At 45.1% G+C, this 19,768-nt stretch overlaps 1 protein-coding gene and 1 long non-coding RNA gene across 2 annotated transcripts in view; both read right to left on the bottom strand.

Moving 5' to 3' along the window:
• LOC124775334 overlaps positions 1-15,309 on the bottom strand; it is a gene marked incomplete at its 5' end in the record, with an annotated part of 310,733 nt that extends 295,424 nt beyond the window's left edge. Inside the window, 2 exons of the mRNA XM_047250165.1 lie at positions 13,567-13,785; positions 13,816-15,309. Of these exons, the coding sequence (XP_047106121.1) occupies positions 13,567-13,785; positions 13,816-15,309 (1,713 nt within the window). The remainder of the gene's footprint in view (positions 1-13,566; positions 13,786-13,815) is intronic.
• A 58-nt stretch (positions 15,310-15,367) lies between these two features.
• The window catches only part of LOC124777087, a 502,342-nt gene continuing 497,941 nt past the window's right edge, over positions 15,368-19,768 (bottom strand). The window contains exon 6 of the long non-coding RNA XR_007015682.1: positions 15,368-15,931. This is a non-coding gene — a long non-coding RNA (uncharacterized LOC124777087). The remainder of the gene's footprint in view (positions 15,932-19,768) is intronic.

Genomic DNA, 19,768 nt, shown 5'->3' with positions numbered 1-19,768 from the left:
GGTGGGACCTGTGGTGGTAGTCGATGACAAAAAATGGTTCAAATCGCTCTGAGCACTATGGGACTTAACAGCTGTGGTCATCAGTCCCCTAGAACGTAGAACTACTTAAACCTAACTAACCTAAGGACATCACACACATCCATGCCCGAGGCAGGATTCGAACCTGCGACCGTAGCAGTAGTCGATGACAGGCTGGCTGCTGCGAACCACCTGCATCCCTTAATGCTTGATGTTTTCCCCGGCCACGATGTCATCTTTCAGCACTATAATTGTCCGTGTCTCGGAGCCACAACCATGCTACGGTGGTTTGAGGAACATTGTAGGTGAACTTACGCTGATGTATCTGGGACCAAATTGGCCTGATGTAAATTCATGGAACCCATCTAGGTAGCTATTGGGAGCCATCACCGCGTACGCAAATCAGCAGCTCGTTATTTACGCGAGTTATTACATGTGCGTGGACATCTAATGCCACATATCTCGACAAAACTACCAACAAACTGTCAGGTCGCTGATACGCAGAACCAGTGTTGCATTTCGTCCAAAAGAGGCACAAACAAGTTATTAAGCAGGTGGTCATAATGTTTTGGCTCAGCAGTGCACATAAGGAATAGGAGTGGACCCAAAATTAAGCCCTGTGGGACTCCCTTTGCGGTTTATCCCAGTCAGTAAAATCTTCTACCTCTGTGGCATTGTCTGAATTATTCAGCAAAACCTTTTGCATTCTGTTTGTCAAGTATGATTCAAACCGTCTGTGTGAAAAGCCATCAGGGCTAGTTTGAAAGTCTAACAGTTAGAAATTTCACCTAACAGTTACAAATTTCATCATAGTTAATATCGTATTGGGTTTAAAGACAAAGCTTTCAGCTAAGTGGATGGCCATTTTATAAAATTTGTTGTCACTATTAGATGGACAAATTTTAAAAAAGTGGAGCTTGACTTCAAATATGTTCGACGTCAGCGTGCAATAACCACTCACAGACAAGTGACATCACTAGCAATGGAGGGTATATGAAGCGTGTCGGGGGAACGCGGAAACTGAGAGATTTGTCTGACATCCAGAAAGACATGATTATTGGCTTTTTCGGACCAAGGGTGGAAGCATTTCTGAAGCAGCTAAGTTTGTAAACTGTTTGCGTGCCGCCGTGGTTACAGTATACCGTGCATGGCATAATGGCGCTATTCAAAACCAGCGCCGAGGCAACTGTTGTGCACCACGGGCCACAGATGACAGGGTGAACGACGGCTGTGGAGATGTTTTCGGGCGAACAATCGTGCAACTGTGAGCCACTGACAGCCCAAATGAACCAAGGGGCTACAAACAGTGTCTCCTCAACCATCGTACAGCGAACGTCGTTGTGTATCAACAGGCACCTGGTTCACGCTCCCACACTGACTTCATCGGCGACGAAGGCTGGAATTTGCATGCCGGAACTGGACGTCCGCTGAGTATCGACTGGAGGCCTTTTCTGATGAATCACGTTTTATGCTCCGTCGGACAGATGGCCGTTGGCGTGAACGGCGTGAAACGTCTGAAAGCAAATACCCCGCAACAATTGTCGAAAGGGTCCAGGCCAGAGGAGGCAGTGTTATAGTTTAGAGAACGTTTTCGCGGCATTCCCTGGGTGATCTCGTCATTCTGGAGGGCACATTAGATAAATACAAGCACGAATCTATCCTTGGGCACCCTGTCCCCCCTACATGCACTTTGTCCTCCTTCGGAACGTTGGTATGTAACAGTAGGACAATGCAACGTAACGTATCACACGAGTTGCAGAGTATGACGTTTTTCGAAGAACACCGGGATGAGTTTACCATACTCCCCTGGGCATCTAATTCCCCGGATTTAAACCCTATCGAGAATCTGTGGGACCATCTCGATCGGGCTGTACGGGCCATGGATCCTCAAGCGAGAAAGCTAGAGCAGCTGGACACGGCACTGGAGTCGGCGTGGCTCTACCATCCCTGTCGGCAACTCCCAGAACCTCACTGACTCCCGTCCTGCGCGTCTCTCAGCAGTCCACGGTGCAAAAGTTGGTTGTTCAGGCTTTTAACTGGCAGTCGCATTAATGTGACTGGACATTATAGTTTCACGGAGTGTGCTGAATATTTTGGAAAATGAATCACGGTCGTTGACCACTTAAAATAATGCTATTGAGTGATACTGATAAATACTGTTAGGAAGACGAAATTATAAGGCGTATAGAAAGCAGATTTTGTCAGGAAAATAGGTCTGTGCAGTGTAATTCTAGAAGAGTTAATAAGATGGTCAGGTGAAAACTGGTCTAAGCAGTGTGGAGCTTTCCACTCCCCCCATCAGTTCACAAAATGTATTATTTTCAAATATTCTTGAGGTATTGCAATGTCTTATATGTCTGTCTCCAACTACGTATGCGAATTCTTACGGCCAATTGATAACAGGCAACTCAATGTAAACGCAATGAAAACTATCATAACTGTTAAAATCAATTTTAATTATATCTGTATGAGTTTCTGCGCTTCTACATAAAGCAGCAACCAGAAGTGTAAACTAAAATTTGGATTTTTGTTGAGATTTAAAGTGACTAGTGCACCGAGAGCATATAATGCAGCTGAAGAAGTAAATTTCTAGAATTTATTGTTGGCTAAACAAGTAAGAAAGATAAGTTGCTTTCTTGTCCATATTTTACTTTTTAATATGTATGGACTCATAAATGTGCCCAGGCCTATTAAAAATAGGAAATAGTTTTAAAATGAATACAGAACGTTCTTGTGTAACATGTTAATGCGTTTCGTGATTATACGTACATCCAATGACATAAAATTATACCTCTTTCACCTTGAACGCTACTGATTATGTAGCTTTAATCAATTTCACATATTTAAAATGCATCACCTTTGTAAACTAAAGGAATATTTTGTCCTCACAATTTTTCATGTAAGTAGTAATGTAATGTTCATAAAGACCCACTACTGGCACGACACCTCTGAGGCTCTACAGATTAGCGCATTCGAAGCATCCCTGGTTGATTTAACGCCGTATATACTCTTATGGAGTTATTTATGTCTCATTCAAAAAAATGTTCAAATGTGTGTGAAATCTTATGGGACTTAACTGCTAAGGTCATCCTAAGGACAAACACACACACCCATGCCCGAGGGAGGACTCGAACCTCCGCCGGGACCAGCCGCTCAGTCCATGACTGCAGCGCGTAGACCGCTCGGCTAATCCCGCTCGGCATGTCTCATTCCTTACATGAGATTAACGTTGGCGTTAGAAAATTGTTGAACAATAGCGAAAAACTGTAGTCCGGGACGAAAACCTCGTTCTCGGGAAATGTGTACTCTTCTACAAAATACAACGATATTCAGCGTTTATTACATTTCAGCTCGGTAACAATAGTACTGAGGTCCCTAGAACATGTAAAAATAATAAAATGTACGATATACAGAACTAATTGCATCAGTAACGAACGGCAGTAGTTTATTAATTCGCATACCGCTCTTTTGTTGTTTTTTAATATCAGGTATGTGCGCATGCTCGCGCGTGCCATGTACCATGTCTGTCTGCTGTTCAAAAGTTATGACGAGACCTGAAGTACAAATAAGTTAATTTAACGGTAGTATTTCGCATTATACAATAGTACTACGCAGTAGTCTTTGGTTTCCAGAAGATCTAACTACTAACGTGTCGGGAGGAATGTATTGGGATAATAACAGACGAATGCTCCTTTCTCTGCATACACCACGGTCGGCGGGCAATGTACCAAAAATAAAAGAAAAATGGTGTCTGTCAAAATCCGGACAAGACAAGCGCTAACGACGTCTGCGTCGTAGCCACTGTGAAATTAGAATCTCATTTCACAGTTAATTTGCAGCGCCCTCAAAGGCGCTCCCTCAGCCAAGTAGTAAAGGCGTACAGATTCCGTGTCTAACATGGAGACTCCACTGCGCCGTAAGGCCAACCGCAAACCGTATGCCGGAAGCACGTGTGATATTCTCAGTGCTAGTCATTGCGCTTTTTCCTCATTGAAAAGCATTTATTAGTCTAGCTGCTCAGCTATATATCCAACTAAATAATTGACGCATCTGTTTCTTGTGATTTACAGAGAAAATTAATCACCTAGCAGATGGACTTGCAGATTAAGGCATGATGAAAGATAAAGAAGTAAAATTTGCAATTTTCTTGTCAGTGTGAATTTTCAACGATGTCTGTGTTAGTGGATGTTGGGATATTTTTGGTCTCCTGGTTGTTGTTGTTGTTGTTGTTGTTGTCTTCAGTCCGAAGACTGGTTTGATGCAGATTTGCCTGCAGGCCTCTTCATCGCTGCACAGCTGTCGCTTCCTATATCCATTTGAACCTGGGCCACATAGTGGTATGTGTATATTTGCTGAAAGCCTTCAAAAGTTTTGGATGGCAGAAGACGATAAAAATACTTACGAGAAGAGGGGAAACACATATACACAAAAAATCTAAACCAGGTTTGTCTGCAAAAAAATCGAAGAGTCAGAAGAGTAGAAAATAAAGAATTACAAGCACTTGCTAAGACGAGTGTGAAACAGGACTACAGGTTGTCTCAGCTGTTAGATGAAGAACCAATAAAAATTTCGAATCGGAATAAAAATTTAATAGGAAAATGGAAATGATCGTATAGCGTCAGTGCCCGGGAGTTCAAATGGTTCTAACAAGGGAACCTCTCCATCGCACCCCCCTCAGATTTAGTTATAATCGAGAAAACAGGAAGAAGTTGTGTGGAACTATGAAAAAAATAAGCAAAATATACAAACTGAGTAGTCCATGCGCAAGATACGCAACATCAAGGATAGTGTGAGATTAGGAGCGCCGTGGTCCCGTGGTTTGCGTGAGCAGCTGCGTAACGAGAGGTCCTTGGTTCAAGTCTTCTTACGAGTGAAAAATTTTAATTTTTATTATCTGTCCGTCCGTCCGAGGTAACTGCGCCGTAGTATGGGGACGCTACACCTAAACGGAAAAATTTGAAAACGTTAAAAACATATGTATTGACAGAGCACAGCGAAATCTGTGCGACTGTGAAACTGTTGCATTAATTTGTTGCAGTTTATGTGACAAACTCTTGTGTTTTCATCACTTTTTTGGGAGTGATTATCACATCCACAAGAAAACCTAAATCGGGCAAGGTAGAAGAATCTTTTTACCCATTCGCCAAGTGTACAAGTTAGGTGGGTCGACAACATATTCCTGTCATGTGACGCACATGCTGTCACCAGTGTCGTATAGAATATATCAGACGTGTTTTCCTGTGGAGGAATCGGTTGACCTATGACCTTGCGATCAAATGTTTTCGGTTCCCATTGTAGAGGCACGTCCTTTCGTCTACTAATCGCACGTCTTGCGGTGCTGTAGGGAAGCAGCCTACTCACGCTGTAGTAAATTCACATCAGTTTCCATTGTGTGCCAGCCAGTCTGCTGTAACTAGCTCTGACGTCATAAATGTTGCGCAATACCTTAAAAATCAAGCAAATGACCTAAAACTTTTCTAGCATGTCAGGAATAATACTAAATTAATGTGTGTTAAATATCAGTTCGATAACTTCAGCCATTTTCGAAATTTGGACGTTTTTCTAAAAAAATCATTGGCGCAACAGAAAAGAGCTAGAGACTTCAAAATTTATATTTAGATTCATCTTTCATAATGATTTAATAAAAACAGTACTTTGGATTTCACATATTAAGATTTTAGTGGAAATTCATGATTTGTGGTTTTCATCTCAAAACTGAAGGAAGCAAGATAGATTAAGTAGGCTAGTAAATAAGGCTAGGATGTTTAGATTTAAATATGTTGGAGGTCCGTTATGATTATGAAGATGTGTAAAGTTTCTTTTGAATACCTATAAAATTATAGCGATAGCGGATCTCAAAAGGGCCAGTTCAGAGCTCATCTACTGCGTACAGTGTAATTTAATTAATTCTCTCGCCCAAAATATTTAACTTAGCCACGTCAAAATTTTATTATCAATACTCACCTGCGTGCTGAATGCACGTTTAAATTAAGAGCTTCTTCGGCCATCAGCAAAAGAAGCTATAAATTATTATGTAACTTGAAGTGATGCGTTACTAGCCCAGCGGCTAGTCGGGACAGCCGATTTGATCAGGCGTTCCCTTAGCCGTCCGCACCGCGGCTTTATATATAAGAACGCTGCGCGAGGAAGCAAGGCCCCAGTTCTCTCCAGACGCTGAATGACACGCCATCTGTGTCGGGAGCCGCGTCGCATCAGTGTCACTGCTACAAACAGCCTCGGGTGCCGTATTAAGTTACTAGAGATACGCGGAACCATGAAAACTTTTCATGTGAAGTGTTAATTCTGGAATGATTTTCATTATCTAGCTTCAGTTTGCGTATTGTCGCGTTTTCACGTGCCGTCGCGGGACAGACATTCTACCAAATACTTAGCGTGGCGTTTGATGAAGTATTTTCATCAAATTATGGCGAGCATTCTTTTTAACATTTAATTCGGACATTTATAGTTGCATCAGCGCATTAGACTCTGAACTGCTCTGTTAGTGAGGTTGTAGGGATACTTGTGTTTTTTATCAGTGAATTTCAGAATATACTCAACTATTTTGGAAAACCGTTTTTGATTAGAAATCCCGGACAATCTCCTAATTCCTCAGAGCTATAAGCTGCAGCTATAATAACATTCTCAGATAAAGTGGGCACTAGGATCTCTAATTACTGGTTCCATGTTTTATTAAATCACTTTCTGGGTGCCAAAAAGTAAATAGAGAGCCAGTGTTGAGAACGGCGAAAGACAGCATTAACAACATTCTAAAAGCCAGAAACTGATTCAACATGCAAGCATTTATACAGCAAACATAATTATTATTACAACTTATAAACCGCCGCCCCACAGTGCGGTCGCAAAACACAGACACTAAACTTATTAAAGTGAACAGAGACGTCAATGAACGAACGGACAGATCATAACTTCGTGAAAATAAAAAAAAAAGCTTTTCACTCAAGGGAAGACTTGAACCAAGGACCACTCACTCCGCAGCTGCTCACGCTAACCACGGAACCACGGCGCTCCTAACCTCCCCCTTTCCTTGATGTTGCTTATCATTCGCATGGACTACTCAGTTTGTATATTTTGCTTTTTTTTTTCATAGTTCCACACAACTTATTCGTGTTTTCTCGATTGATTTGTATTCAGTTTTTCAAGGCCTGTCCACTGTGCCAACTTATAACCAAATCTGAGGGGGGTGCGATGGGGAGGTTCCCTTGTAAGCACTATGGGATTTAACAGCTGAAGTCATCAGTCCCCTAAACTTAGAACTACTTAAACCTAACGACATCACACACATCCATACCCGAGGCAGGAATCGAACCTGCGACCGTAGCAGCAGCGCGGTTCCGGACTGAAGCGCTTAGAATCGCTCTGCCGCCGCGGCCGGCTGGGCGGGAATTCCCAGACGGGAATTTCGGCCGCCAAGTGCAAGTTTTTTGAGCGCGACGCCACGTTGGGCGACTTGCGCGTTGACAATGGGGATGTAATGATGATGAGGGCAGCACAACACCTAGTCCCCGAGGGGAGAAAATCTCCAGCCCCAGCCAGGAATCGAACCCGGTCCCGCGTGCGTGGCATTCCAACGCGCTGACCATTCAGCTAATGGGGCGGACAGTAATAGGAACAACACTGACTTTCACTTAGTTCGCACACTTTTTTGGAGAAAGATTGAGAACATCTAATTAAGACAAAGGATATCTTACAGACGAATAGATTGTATTAGGAACAACCAGAACTGAGATGAAAGGGTTGAAGGTTAGGCTGTTGGCTGCTGGCTTAATTAGGGGGTACCGACAGCTAAACTACGTATAGTAAACATTATTATTGTAGAGAGAGAAAAAATATATTCGCAATCGTTCTTAGTCATTTTTAGATTCGAATGTTTATTACGGTGTAAGAATACTGTATTGTGAAGTCTTATAATGAAATAGTCGCGAAGCACTTGTAATTAGACGTGTCGCGAATCATGTAATAAGTCTGCGATGCGAGCTGTTCTGAAGAATCTATGGAGGCAAGCGGTAATCAGTTTAGTATCGCTGGCGCTGAAATAATTGTGTTGTTCCGATTGTGAAGGACTGTTAGTATCAAAATTGGAATCTTGTTTAGTGCGTGTACAGGATTAAATTTTAGTGCAAAAAGAATTGTTAAGTACAGTGTGTTGCGTGCGTGGATGGTTGTCTCTCCGCAGCGACTGAGGAGTTATTAAATGGCAGAAAGTATTTTACCCTGCTTAGTAGAAAATATATTGCGCTGCTTAGTAGAAGACGTCCATATCATCCCTCTGCGGCGCATTTAATTAATATGGAAGGAAAGAAGTGCAGATTGTTGTTGCAAGCAGTATTAGATATACGGTAACTTGTAGGATGTTACATGTACTAAAGATTTGAAAAGTAGTTAGTTACTGAATCATTCCTATAAATATTCTTTTGGCACATTTTGGTGTTCTGTCCTCGTTGCCTTCGCTGCTTAGTAGTTCAGAGTTTCTCCACACTGGTCTTATTTAGTTAGTTAATTACACGTTTCACAGATCATTTGAACGATTCTTCTGTCGAAATGATGTGGGACGAGTCAGTTTACAGGATATGTATAAATGATTAGTGCTAACGTTAATGAGCACATTATTTTTGAGTCTTATTCATGCAACTACACTTAGAAAGTTGTAAATTAACTAAACAAATACTGTTTTTGCCTTGTTTCGCAAATTTTGTTACTGTTACTGCACAACCTAGGTTTAGTTAATTTACAGTGCTTCACCAAGAACCCACAGTTGTTTCAATTAAAATATATCTTCAAGTACGTGATTGTTTCGAGATATTATAATGCAAAGTTAAACAGGACGATAGGGCAAAGATAGTCATCTCAACTTCTAGATGTATCGGCCCTTGGCTTAATGTGAAATTCCTTCAATGACTTCTTTTTTTTCCCCCAACATGTACCTGGGAAAAAAAGTTACGCATTTGCCAAGAACTTTTTGTCTGCAAATGGATTGAGGCCCAAAGTTTTACTTCTGTCCCGGAGCTGCGATACCATCTAAAAGAGGTGAATAATTGAATTGGGTTTGCTCATTTAATAATGGGTGTTTTTAATTTATTAAATTTCTGACTGACTGTGATAGATTATTTGTGATGAATTTAATTAGCGAACATATTTGTCTTGACTAAAAAAAATCTAACTCCTGAAGAGATACCTATATGACGACCGCATGTAATCTTACTGCTCGCTTTTGTGCAATCAGTACTTTCTTTCTCAGTGGCTATTTACCCCAGAAAATTATACTATAAGATATTATTGAGAGGAAATGTGCAAAATATGTCAGGAAGTTGACTAAATGTTGAGAGGTAAGGTTGTCGAAATGAAACAAGTGCCTAGGTCAGTTTAAATAAGGAGAATGGTCGACTATATTTATTAGGAGAGTGCTGGGAAATTGTAGTGCTTCTATAACGGAGACTACATACAGAACGCTTGTGCAACTCGTTCTTTGAGCAATGGTCGCTTTTTTGGGATACTCATCAGGTCACATTAAAGGGATAACGCGTGCTGCTAGATTTATTACCGATCGATTCAGTCAGTTAGGTTTTGGATGTATTTCATCGTGGTGCCGTTGATTCAAGTGGACGATCCTTGGTTCCACGAATGGGTATTATCATATACTAGTGCCAACCCTTGTTTTTTTTATTAACTTATCATTCATAGGCCTAAGTGGTCCGCACGGGCCCTTTGACTCGCGCTCCATTGGAGAGGGGATTGTTTTCAGCTTAATTACAGCGAAGAATTTGGAACCCCACAGCCACGACTTTAAGCAAGGGTGCAGAATGTGGTCGAAATTTTATTACATTATAGTTGATGCTGTACTCTTTTTAAGTTTTGTGGAATTGGTTAACACTTTTTCTGTGTTTTTTGTAGACCCCTAATGATTAGCTGTATAGGGATTGACGGCCTTTAGAGGGATCGACAAAACAGCCAAAAATCGAATAGTAGACTAGGAAGTCCAATACGTAAACCGTGAATCAGTAGACGACCTGGGTGAAGGCAGTTATTTGCAGCCTGTGAGTTGACTGCTGCGCAGAATCGAAACACTTGGTGGACTGTGTGCTAGTGAAACGTAAGTAGACTGCTTCGTCTATTGTCCACCTAATAATATTGCCTTTGCGTTCAGACAGATCTCTACAGTACGGTAACGAGTTTCGTTGAACAGTATACCGTCTCGCATATCTAGTACACAAAAAAGCTTTTAAAACTATCTCATTTGCTTTTTGTGTATTAAGTGATTTTCTTACGAACGCTACGAGATATGCCACCAGTCGATCAGTGAACGTTCTGCTTGGTTTCTGCTCAAGTATTTTTTGTCAGTCGATAAATAATACCAAAAGCTTTTCTGAGGAAGTCATTATTAAAAAAAACAGCAATATAACGTTTTGCGTAGTATTTTTTAATATGGCTTGAGAGTGTGGAATCTTCAATGCATAGTGAAACAGCTACATTTTAACTCATGTATGGTATATTATATGTGTTTTTGTTTATGTTTGTGAGATAATATTTGAGGCTGTGCGTCGGTTACATCGTTAAATTGCTCTGCCTTTTAGCAGAGCATACACTAAGTGGGCAAATGCAGGAACAAGTGAAAGGTTCATTTATTATTATTTCCGTTCTGATCATATGCTTTCAATTACTTCAGTGTTATGTGTGTATCTAGAAGTATCTAGACTAATACAAAAAAAATGCCGTCTTCAATAGGCGCTTTGTTACTCGAATGCGATCGCAAATTTCTCTAGCTACGTAACTGCGATGTAAGGGGTGTTTCTAAACTGGCATTATACGCTTTAAGTACTTGTTAACATTATATTCAGTTTTACGCGTCTGCTGTGTTAGAGAGAGATAGTCTCCTGATTTGCTTCTGTTATTTATTACATTTATAACCAACTAATAAATGTGTTATCAATGTCCAGGGCTAACCGTCAAACGATACGTTATTCGTGCTTCAGATTGAAGAAAGTGTGTCTCCTTCCGCTGATGGTCCGCATATCTTTCCACTACAACGGCGTCTAGAAATGAAAATTGTTATCGCGTTAATTACGTGGGTACAAATGTAGCAATTACAAGAGTTGCGGAACTCTTTGGAAGTTCAGTCATTATGTATGTACCCTTTCTGCGTTCGTATGATTACTGTAAATAGTCAATCTTTAATTATTATTATTTATTGACTGATTTGCTTGAATGAAGACTAATTTGCTTGGAAGACCGCTTGTTTTCTGATTCTCAGCAATATGTTTATTTGTGTCTGTGAAAGAGCTCGTTCCAACAACTACGCCACAGGAAGAAAAGCGATATTAAACATTAGACTTATGTTCGGAAAGAAACAGCTAAGAGAAATACACTCAGAAGCACGTATGTGGTAGTGTTGCGTGTGATTGTGCGGATAGAAGAGAGTACTACACAAAAGAGGGCCACGAAAATGTTGACAGATAAGACGTATTTTTCTGTAAGATGTATAGCGCAAACACTTGAATGAGTGTGACAATGTGGCAGTTAATGTAATGTAACATGTGACGAGAGAATGACACATAAACATCTACAGGCTACAGACCTCTAAACTTGTCTCTTCTAACTTTATCCTTTCTCACTGCATGGTCTTCAGGTCCTTCTCGTTTCGAGAATGTGCAGTACTTCTATTTAAGATCTTCCCTCTTTCTGCAGCTACAATTTTTATTTAAAATAGAAAAAAATCTGTTTTTAATATCATAAATGAAACTCATCTGTCTAGTAATCGTAAAACACACGTGTTTCTTTTTTTTTTTTTTTTTACTGCATCGACTGTATGCGATCAGGCGAAAGAGATGAATGTTTAGAAGATAAAACAGTTATTTGTGTGAGACGCACTTATTTTATCCACGACTGTTTTCGAGAGCTTACTCCCTCATGTTCAGGTGGATTAGCGGATTACATTACAATTTCATTTGTTGGCTGTAGCCAATTGTCTGTTTAGGACTTCACTTCGGTAGAAATGAGGTGTAATTTGTCACTTGATGTCGTAATAGGGCACTGAGATTATAAATTTTAAATTAACTTTATAAATTTTAAACAATAATAAAGTTATTGATTAAAAACAGTCTTGGTTGCAATTTTAGTTTTTTATTTTTCAACGACGCGTTTGGCCTTATTTAGACATCTTCAGATTACCTACATAGAAAACAGAGAACAAATGCATCTATTTAAGAATCGTTGAGAAATAAAAAAATAAAATTGCAACCAAGACTGTTTTAACCAATACTGTTAAGCACTGGTTTGCTGTATGCCACATATGGATTGGAAGAATTTCAATAATAAAGTTTGCCTGAAAAATATAATTTCAGAGCCGTATTGTGGTAGCATGTGAAATCTACACATTATTTGTAGCGACATAAAACTCAAATCACACAGCTGGCTATATTCACCTAATGAAAGTGTAAAGTAGTTCCTCGGAACATGTTGCGGAAGAAATAAAAGTGACTGATACGGATAAATGCTTTTCTCTCTCGTGTCATAAATAGCAGCAGATTCCAAACCACTGGCCGATGTGGACGGCATAAAGCGCAGTGACGTCAAACTTTCCGCACGTGTAAGTCTATAAACGTAAGAAATAGTGCATAGTATCCAGGATCTACATCTACATCTACATTTATACTCCGCAAGCCACCCAACGGTGTGTGGCGGAGGGCACTTTACGTGCCACTGTCATTACCTCCCTTTCCTGTTCCAGTCGCGCATACCATAGTTCCCGGGGAGAACGACTGCCGGAAACCCTCCGTGCGCGCTCGAATCTCTCTAATTTTACATTCGTGATTTCCTCTGGAGGTATAAGTAGGGGGAAGCAATATATTCGATACCTCACCCAGAAACGCACTCACTCGAAACCTGGACAGCAAGCTACACCGCGATGCAGAGCGCCTCTCTTGCAGAGTCTGCCACTTGAGTTTGCTAAACATCTCCGTAACGCTGTCACGCTTCGCAAATAACCCCGTGACGAAACGCGCCGCTCTTCTTTGGATCTTCTCTATCTCCTCCGTCAACCCGACCTGGTACGGATCCCACGCTGATGAGCAATGCTCAAGTATAGGTCAAACGAGTTTTTTGTAAGCCATCTCCTTTGTCGATGGACTACATTTTCTAAGGACTCTCCCAATGGATCTCGACCTGGCACCCGCCTTACCAACAATTAATTTTATATGATCATTCCACTTCAAATCGTTCGGTAGGCATACTCCCAGATATTTTACAGAAGTAACTGCTACCAGTGTTTGTTCCGTTATCATATAATCATACAATAAAGGATCCTTCTTTCTATGTATTCGCAATACATTACATTTGTCTATGTTAAGGGTCAGTTGCCACTCCCTGCACCAAGTGCCTATCCGCTGCAGATCTTCCTGCATTTAGCAGCAATTTTGTAATGCTGCAACTTCTCTGTATACTACAGCATCATATGGCAACATTGATAGAAGCAGGATATGGCAACATTGTTGACTGGAGACAAAATAAGAAACAAGGAGTAATGTGGAGGGTTACCTGCGCGGCAGCAGCCCGCTGCTGCCAGGAGGCCGGCGTGGGCCTGCCCCTGAGGAGGGCTTCGCTGGGGCACTTCTCGAAGATGAGGACTCGCTCCGCGACGGAGCCCCTGGTGAGGAAGGGCCGCACCGGGTTGGAGGCGGACTGTCGGATGTGCTGGCGCTGCTGCGACGTCAGCTCGGGGTGAGGCACGGGCTCCGGCCGCGGCCGGGCGGCGGGCGCGCCTGTGGCGGCCGAGGCGGCCCGCACCGCCGGCTTGCCCGCCTTGGGCTCCGCCGCAGTCGCCACCACCGGCGCGCTGTTGGCGCTGTTCTTCTTGGACAGCAGCGACGCCTTCTTGGCGGACGCGGGAGCGGCCGGCGACGGCTCCTCGGCGATGATGATGCCCGTCTTGAGCGCGTTGATGAGGCGCTCCTCCTCGCGCGCCACCTCGTCCAGGTACTGCGCCGTATTCTTGCGGTTGTTGTTGCGGGCCGCCTCGGACGGCAGCGTCGCGAATTTGGACTTCCCGCGGTCGGCGCCCGCGCCGGTCTTAGCGCCCGTCTTCTCCGGAACGGCCGACCCGCCGACCACCTTGTTCTTGAGCGGCCACGTCGTCAGCCCGGAGGAGTCTGCGCCGCCGGCAGACTTGTCGGACTGCTGAGGCGCGGGAGACGGCTGCTGCTGTTGCTGCTTCGGCAGGTCTGGCGGGAAAATCGTCTCGATGGTGTCGCCGAGTATGAGCTTCTGGAACGGCACCGTGGTCTTGGTCGGCGTGGTGGACGGAATGGAAGACGTTCGGATGTGAGTGTAAGGCGAAGTTCTCGGCGGGTCGGTCTGCCGACTCTTGGAGGGGTCAGAGACGGGCGAGGCGTGCTCGAGGTACGGCGAGGTAACCGGGGACGGCGTCTTGGCCGGCTGCTGCCTCTGCGGCTGCTGCGCCGGTCGCTCGAACTTCTGCAGAGCATACTGGATGGACGACGGCAGCGCCTTGGACGACGGCGAGGACGGAGCGGCCGAGCGCTGGCGGGCGGCCGCCAGCCGCGCCTTGTCCTCCGAGACGAAGTTGTTGACGAACTGCTCCAGACTCGCCTCGGACGCCAGGAGGTCCACCATGGGGGTCTGGCTCGGCGAGTGCAGCGGCGACGTCTTGGCCGGAGAAGCGCGCCTCTGGCCGGCTTCTGCCGAGGCGGGCCGCGGCTGCTGCTGCTGCTGCTGTTGCGGCGTGAGGGCGGGCACGAACTTGTCGGCGGCGTGGCACGACAGGATCTCGGTGGGCTTGAGACCGCGCGACTTCCACGTCTGGTAGATGGCTTCGGCGTGGTCCGAGATCTGCTTGGCGATGGCGGCGATGTCTTCTTCGGGTTCCGAGGAGCCGGAGGCGGCGGAGGAGGTGGACGAGGCGGAGGAGGAGGAGACGGGCCGGAAGCTGCGCGCGCGGTCGGCGGGGGCGGCCCCGGCGTGGCGCGCGCGCGCCGCCTCCTCGCGCAGCTGCGGGTGGCGCTCCAGCAGGTAGGAGACAGCGGCCGGGCTGAGGTCGGTGCCCGCGTCCAGCACCAGCTCGGCGCAGCCCGCCTCCACGGGCACCACGTTGACGGGCACGGCGTAGCCGAAGTGCACGGCGCGGCAGTCGACGGGCGAGGCGGCCGCTCCCGCGTCGCCCAGCAGGCACGCGTTCAGGTCCGGGCAGTGCACTGCGCGCGCCGGCCGCGGGTCCACCGTGCACGACGCGTACCGCGTCACCGACCGCGCCAGCTGCAGCCCGCCCCGCGCCGCCGGCTCGCCGCCTCCCGCTCCGCCCCCGCGTCCGCCCCCGGCAGGCGCGCTCATGGCGCCATGGCCGCGCGCCCCAGCCCCTCACCGCCGCCCGCCTCGAGAGCTTTCTGCTCCGACACTCGACACGGCACGCACTCCTAGCCAACGCGTCGGCCGAAACATCCACACCGTCGGAGGACCCGACACTCTTCTAGACGACCATACCCAACCGCACCACAAGACTACACTCCGACAAATCGCACTCGACTTTATCGCCACTCTACAATCTGCACTGTCTCGCTCGAGCACAACCACGCACTGCCACAAAACTCGGTCTCACTTTGCGAACGAAGAAACGGCGTGCTCCAGTCCAACGATGCTGCAGAACTGACGCGACACTGTCGACTCTCACTGGCCGGCACTAAATATATCCTTTCTCCGCTTCACGGCACGAGCGCTGCACTCCAGACGCGAGTTTAGCCCGTCGCAGAGGTAGAAGTTGTGCTCCCGTGTGTCCCTGCAGGCTACCTACCTGTGCGCTGGAGCGCAGATCTCGCGGAGCGTCGGCAGCTCGCACTGCCTGCCGTCCTGTCCCGGCTGCTTCCCCGCTGGGAGGCGCCGTCGCCGCCGCCTAGTGGGGAGACCAGAACAGAAATAAACCAGCGCTGCCAGCCGCGCCGCCGGGCTGCGCCCTCTCCCTCTCTCTCTCCCGCTCTCTCTCTCTCTCTCTCTCTCTCTCTCTCTCTCTCTCTCATACACAAACACACACACACACACACACACACACACACACACACACACACACACAGCAAGGTATGTCTAGACATGTTCCTTTTACCCTGTTAATAAAGGTACGATAGTACGGAATTGATTACCCGCCAGGGTAGCCGAGAGCGCTAACGCCCTGCTTCCTGGACTCGGGTAGGCGCGGCGGCCCCGGATAGAATCCGCCCGGCGGATTAACGACGACGGCCTGAGTGCCGCCCAGCCTGCATATGGTTTTTAGGCGGTTTTCCACACCCTCCTAGGTGACTACCGGGCTGGTCCCCTCGTCCCGCCTCAGTTACAAGATTCGCAGACATTTGAAACACATCCACACTATTTCACGATTTACACTAGACGCAGATAGCTGGGGAACACAAATTCCGTCCCGGGGGGTATGGAGTGGCGGCAGGAAGGACATCCGGCCACCCCTTAAAATTAACCATGCCAAATCCATACTTTCCATACTTAACCCTGCCGACCCTGCGCACAATGCGGGATAAAGGCTGTAGCAAAAGAAAGAAAAAAAAGTATGGCATGGATTCTCAGACATATGAGTCACTAGAAGAATTTTTTACTAACAGGATCCAGTACGTTGTCCTGGGCGGTAGGGATCGTCGGAAACAAGAGAGCGTTGGTAGGAGCGCTCCGGGGAAGTGTGATAGGATCGCTCTTGTTCTCAGTATACAGAGTCGGCAAAGCAAAACTAGCCTGGCGAATATCACACGCATCTTATGATACGCAACCCAAATTACATTATCCGCATCCATGGCGGTTCATGTAGCTTGGTCTGTCGTAAATGCGTGTAATATTTTCTGGAGCGGTTTTATTTTGCCTACCGTGTACGTAAATGGTCTAAGGGATAGGATGAGCAGCAATATGCGACTGTTTGCTGATGTCGCTGTGGTGACGAGTGTAACCCCAATGTTTGCGTGGTAGAGTAATGATGATGTAAGCGTAAGATAAGCCATCGCAAGTGTAAAATGCTCTTTCATTAATAACCGATGTAAGCGCCAGAATGTTGAATGCATGCATGGAAACGTGCATGCATTGTATTGTACAGGTGCCGGTTGTCAGTTTGTGGGAAGGAGCTCCACGCCCGTTGCACCTAGTCGGGCAGTACAGGGACGGATAAGCTGATTGGGGATGTCGCTGGAGCATTTGTCCAGTGATGTCCCATATGTGCTTGACTGGAGACAGTTGTGGTGGCAACACGTAGACACCGTAGACAGCGATTTGTGGGTAAGTGTTATACTGTTGGATAACACCCCAGGAATGCTGTTCATGAATGGCAGCACGACAGGTCGCATCACCAGACTGCCTTACGAATTTGCTGTCAGGCTGCGTGGAATAACAACGAGAGTGCTCCTGCTGTCATACGAACTCGCAGCCCAGACCATAACCCAAAGTGCAGGTTCAATGTGTCCTGCACACATACAGGTTCGTTCAGGCTCTCAACTGGTCTACTCCTAACCCACTCACAGCCATCACTGGCGCCGAGGTAGAACTAGTTTTCATCAGAAAACCACAACAGACCTCCATCCTGGCCTCCAATGAGCTTCTTTTGACATCACTGAAGTCGCAAATGGCGTTGGTTTGGGGTCAGTGGAATGCACGCTACAAGGCGTCTAGCTCTGAGCTGCCCTTGAAGTAACCGATCTGTAACAGTTCGTTAAGTCACCGTGGTGCCATCTGGTGCGCAAATTGCTGCTGCAGATGCAATATGATGCGCCAGAGTCACACGCCGAATACGATAGTCTTACCTTTCGGTAGTGCCACGTGGCCGTCCGGAGCCTGGTCTTCTTGCCACCTTACATTCTCGTGACCACCGCTACCAGCAATTAAATACAATGGCTACATTCTTGCCAGCTTTTTCTGCAATATCGCAGAAGAAACATCCAGCTTCTCGTAGTCATATTACACGACCTCGTTCAAACTCAGTGAGGTGCTGATAAAGGCGTCTTTGTCGCCTGAAAGGCAGTCTTCACTAACATCAACAGACCAAGTCCAGTCTCAACGGTAACTAGCGCTCACGACCGTTACAGCGTGTATTTTTAAAACAAACGTGATTTGACTCATCATAGTGACGCTACTAGCAACACTCGTATACGACTGTCGCGAAGTTCGAATAGACACCGTCTTTCAGATGTAGAAACTAAGCTACCAACTTTCGTTTATGTGGCACAATTCCTTCTTGCTGTCGCACATTTTTCCCGCCAGTGTATTAAATAACCGGAAAAGTATAGTACGAATTTTGTGTGGAGTAAAAGTTGAAATAAATGTGCACGTCTTCGAACAAATAGATATTGTCCGGCGTCTACTCTTCACTACTGCATGATTGTTTTCGCTAGTATCCTATGCCAAATCGCACTCAGAAGTTTTCCGCTGAGTGGTTTAATATTTTTATTTACATCCGGTGCAAGATCTTGGTTACACAAATTCTCAACGAAATTTGTCCATAATGAACGGCGAGGGCAACTATATGTAGCAGACAGCGACGAATCACTACACCACACCACGAAGACAGTTCACGGAACAGACCCCACACCTGGTGAGGTCAGAAAGGTGGAAGCTGTGATAAACATACCGCTGGTCGTGGAAGAACAACAATAGCAAACCGCAGGATACTAAACGTTCTATCACTCCCAGTGCAGTTAGCTACCCTAGTGAATGATTATAAACAGAAAACATGTTAACTGTTAATGAAGTTAACTAGTGTCTTATCGAGACTTCTGCAGTTGACATCATAGTAAGTTTATCGTTCCTATTTAGACGCAGTGAAAATGTAAAACTTTCTCGCAGGGTAAAATTTTAAAACTATTGTATATCCACTGTTAAATTCATTTCATTTGATTATGGGAATCATAAAAGTAGATTCTTTGCTCTTATAAACAAGCGGCCTCAAATATTACAAGCATTCTTCATTTACAGTTAACACTGAACACAAATTTTAATTTTGATTTCTACCTACGTCCATATTTTGTGATATGCTAACAGCTAATTTTTCTGATAAACTTTTGAAATGCAAGAATGTATGTGTGCGTATATGCGTTTGTATACAGTCTACGTAATTACAAGGAGAAGCAATACTTAAGGGGCAGGTTCGTCAGCAGATGTATGTTAGTTTTAGTTAAGTGCCTGTGTAGCTGAATTTTGGCGTCATCTCGGGGTGGCATTGAAGAACCAGCTTATTCGAGTACCAATTTAATAAAGACAGTGGTAGTTGGTTTCAAGAAATTAAACAAATGTTAATTGTTACTATCATTTGCTTATCGTTTTATCTACCGACAGCTGAGTAAGCAGTATTCGACAGCTCTGCAGTAGACTGCCAGGTAGCACTGTAACGGTATCAGGGAACAGTATACAGATAAACAAATATAGGAAGCTATCAAGACAACATTATTACTACATTATTCATCGCGTTACCACCGCCCACCCCTCTTTGAACGGTTAGAACTGATCATGAATGCCAGCGTGGCTTCCATCTACAATCTGTGTTTCTAAACGGGTGACCCGGTTCATGGTTTCTGTTGTACTTTGACCCTCTAATGTCTTCCAGGGGCAACGAAAATTTGATTTTCAGTGTTTCATGTACTTATTGACCGAATTAAAAAAATTAAAATACTACTCATTAATAGGTACGGACGAAGCGAAAATAGAGCGTGAAGAGAGCAATGAGAAAAACGTTCATTGACTTCAAAGTAAA

This window comes from Schistocerca piceifrons, chromosome 2 (genome assembly GCF_021461385.2).
Source record: "Schistocerca piceifrons isolate TAMUIC-IGC-003096 chromosome 2, iqSchPice1.1, whole genome shotgun sequence".
NCBI classification, from domain to species: domain Eukaryota; kingdom Metazoa; phylum Arthropoda; class Insecta; order Orthoptera; family Acrididae; genus Schistocerca; species Schistocerca piceifrons.
The sequence above is the reverse complement of the archived record's forward strand: the minus strand, read 5'-3'. Positions and strand labels throughout refer to the sequence as shown.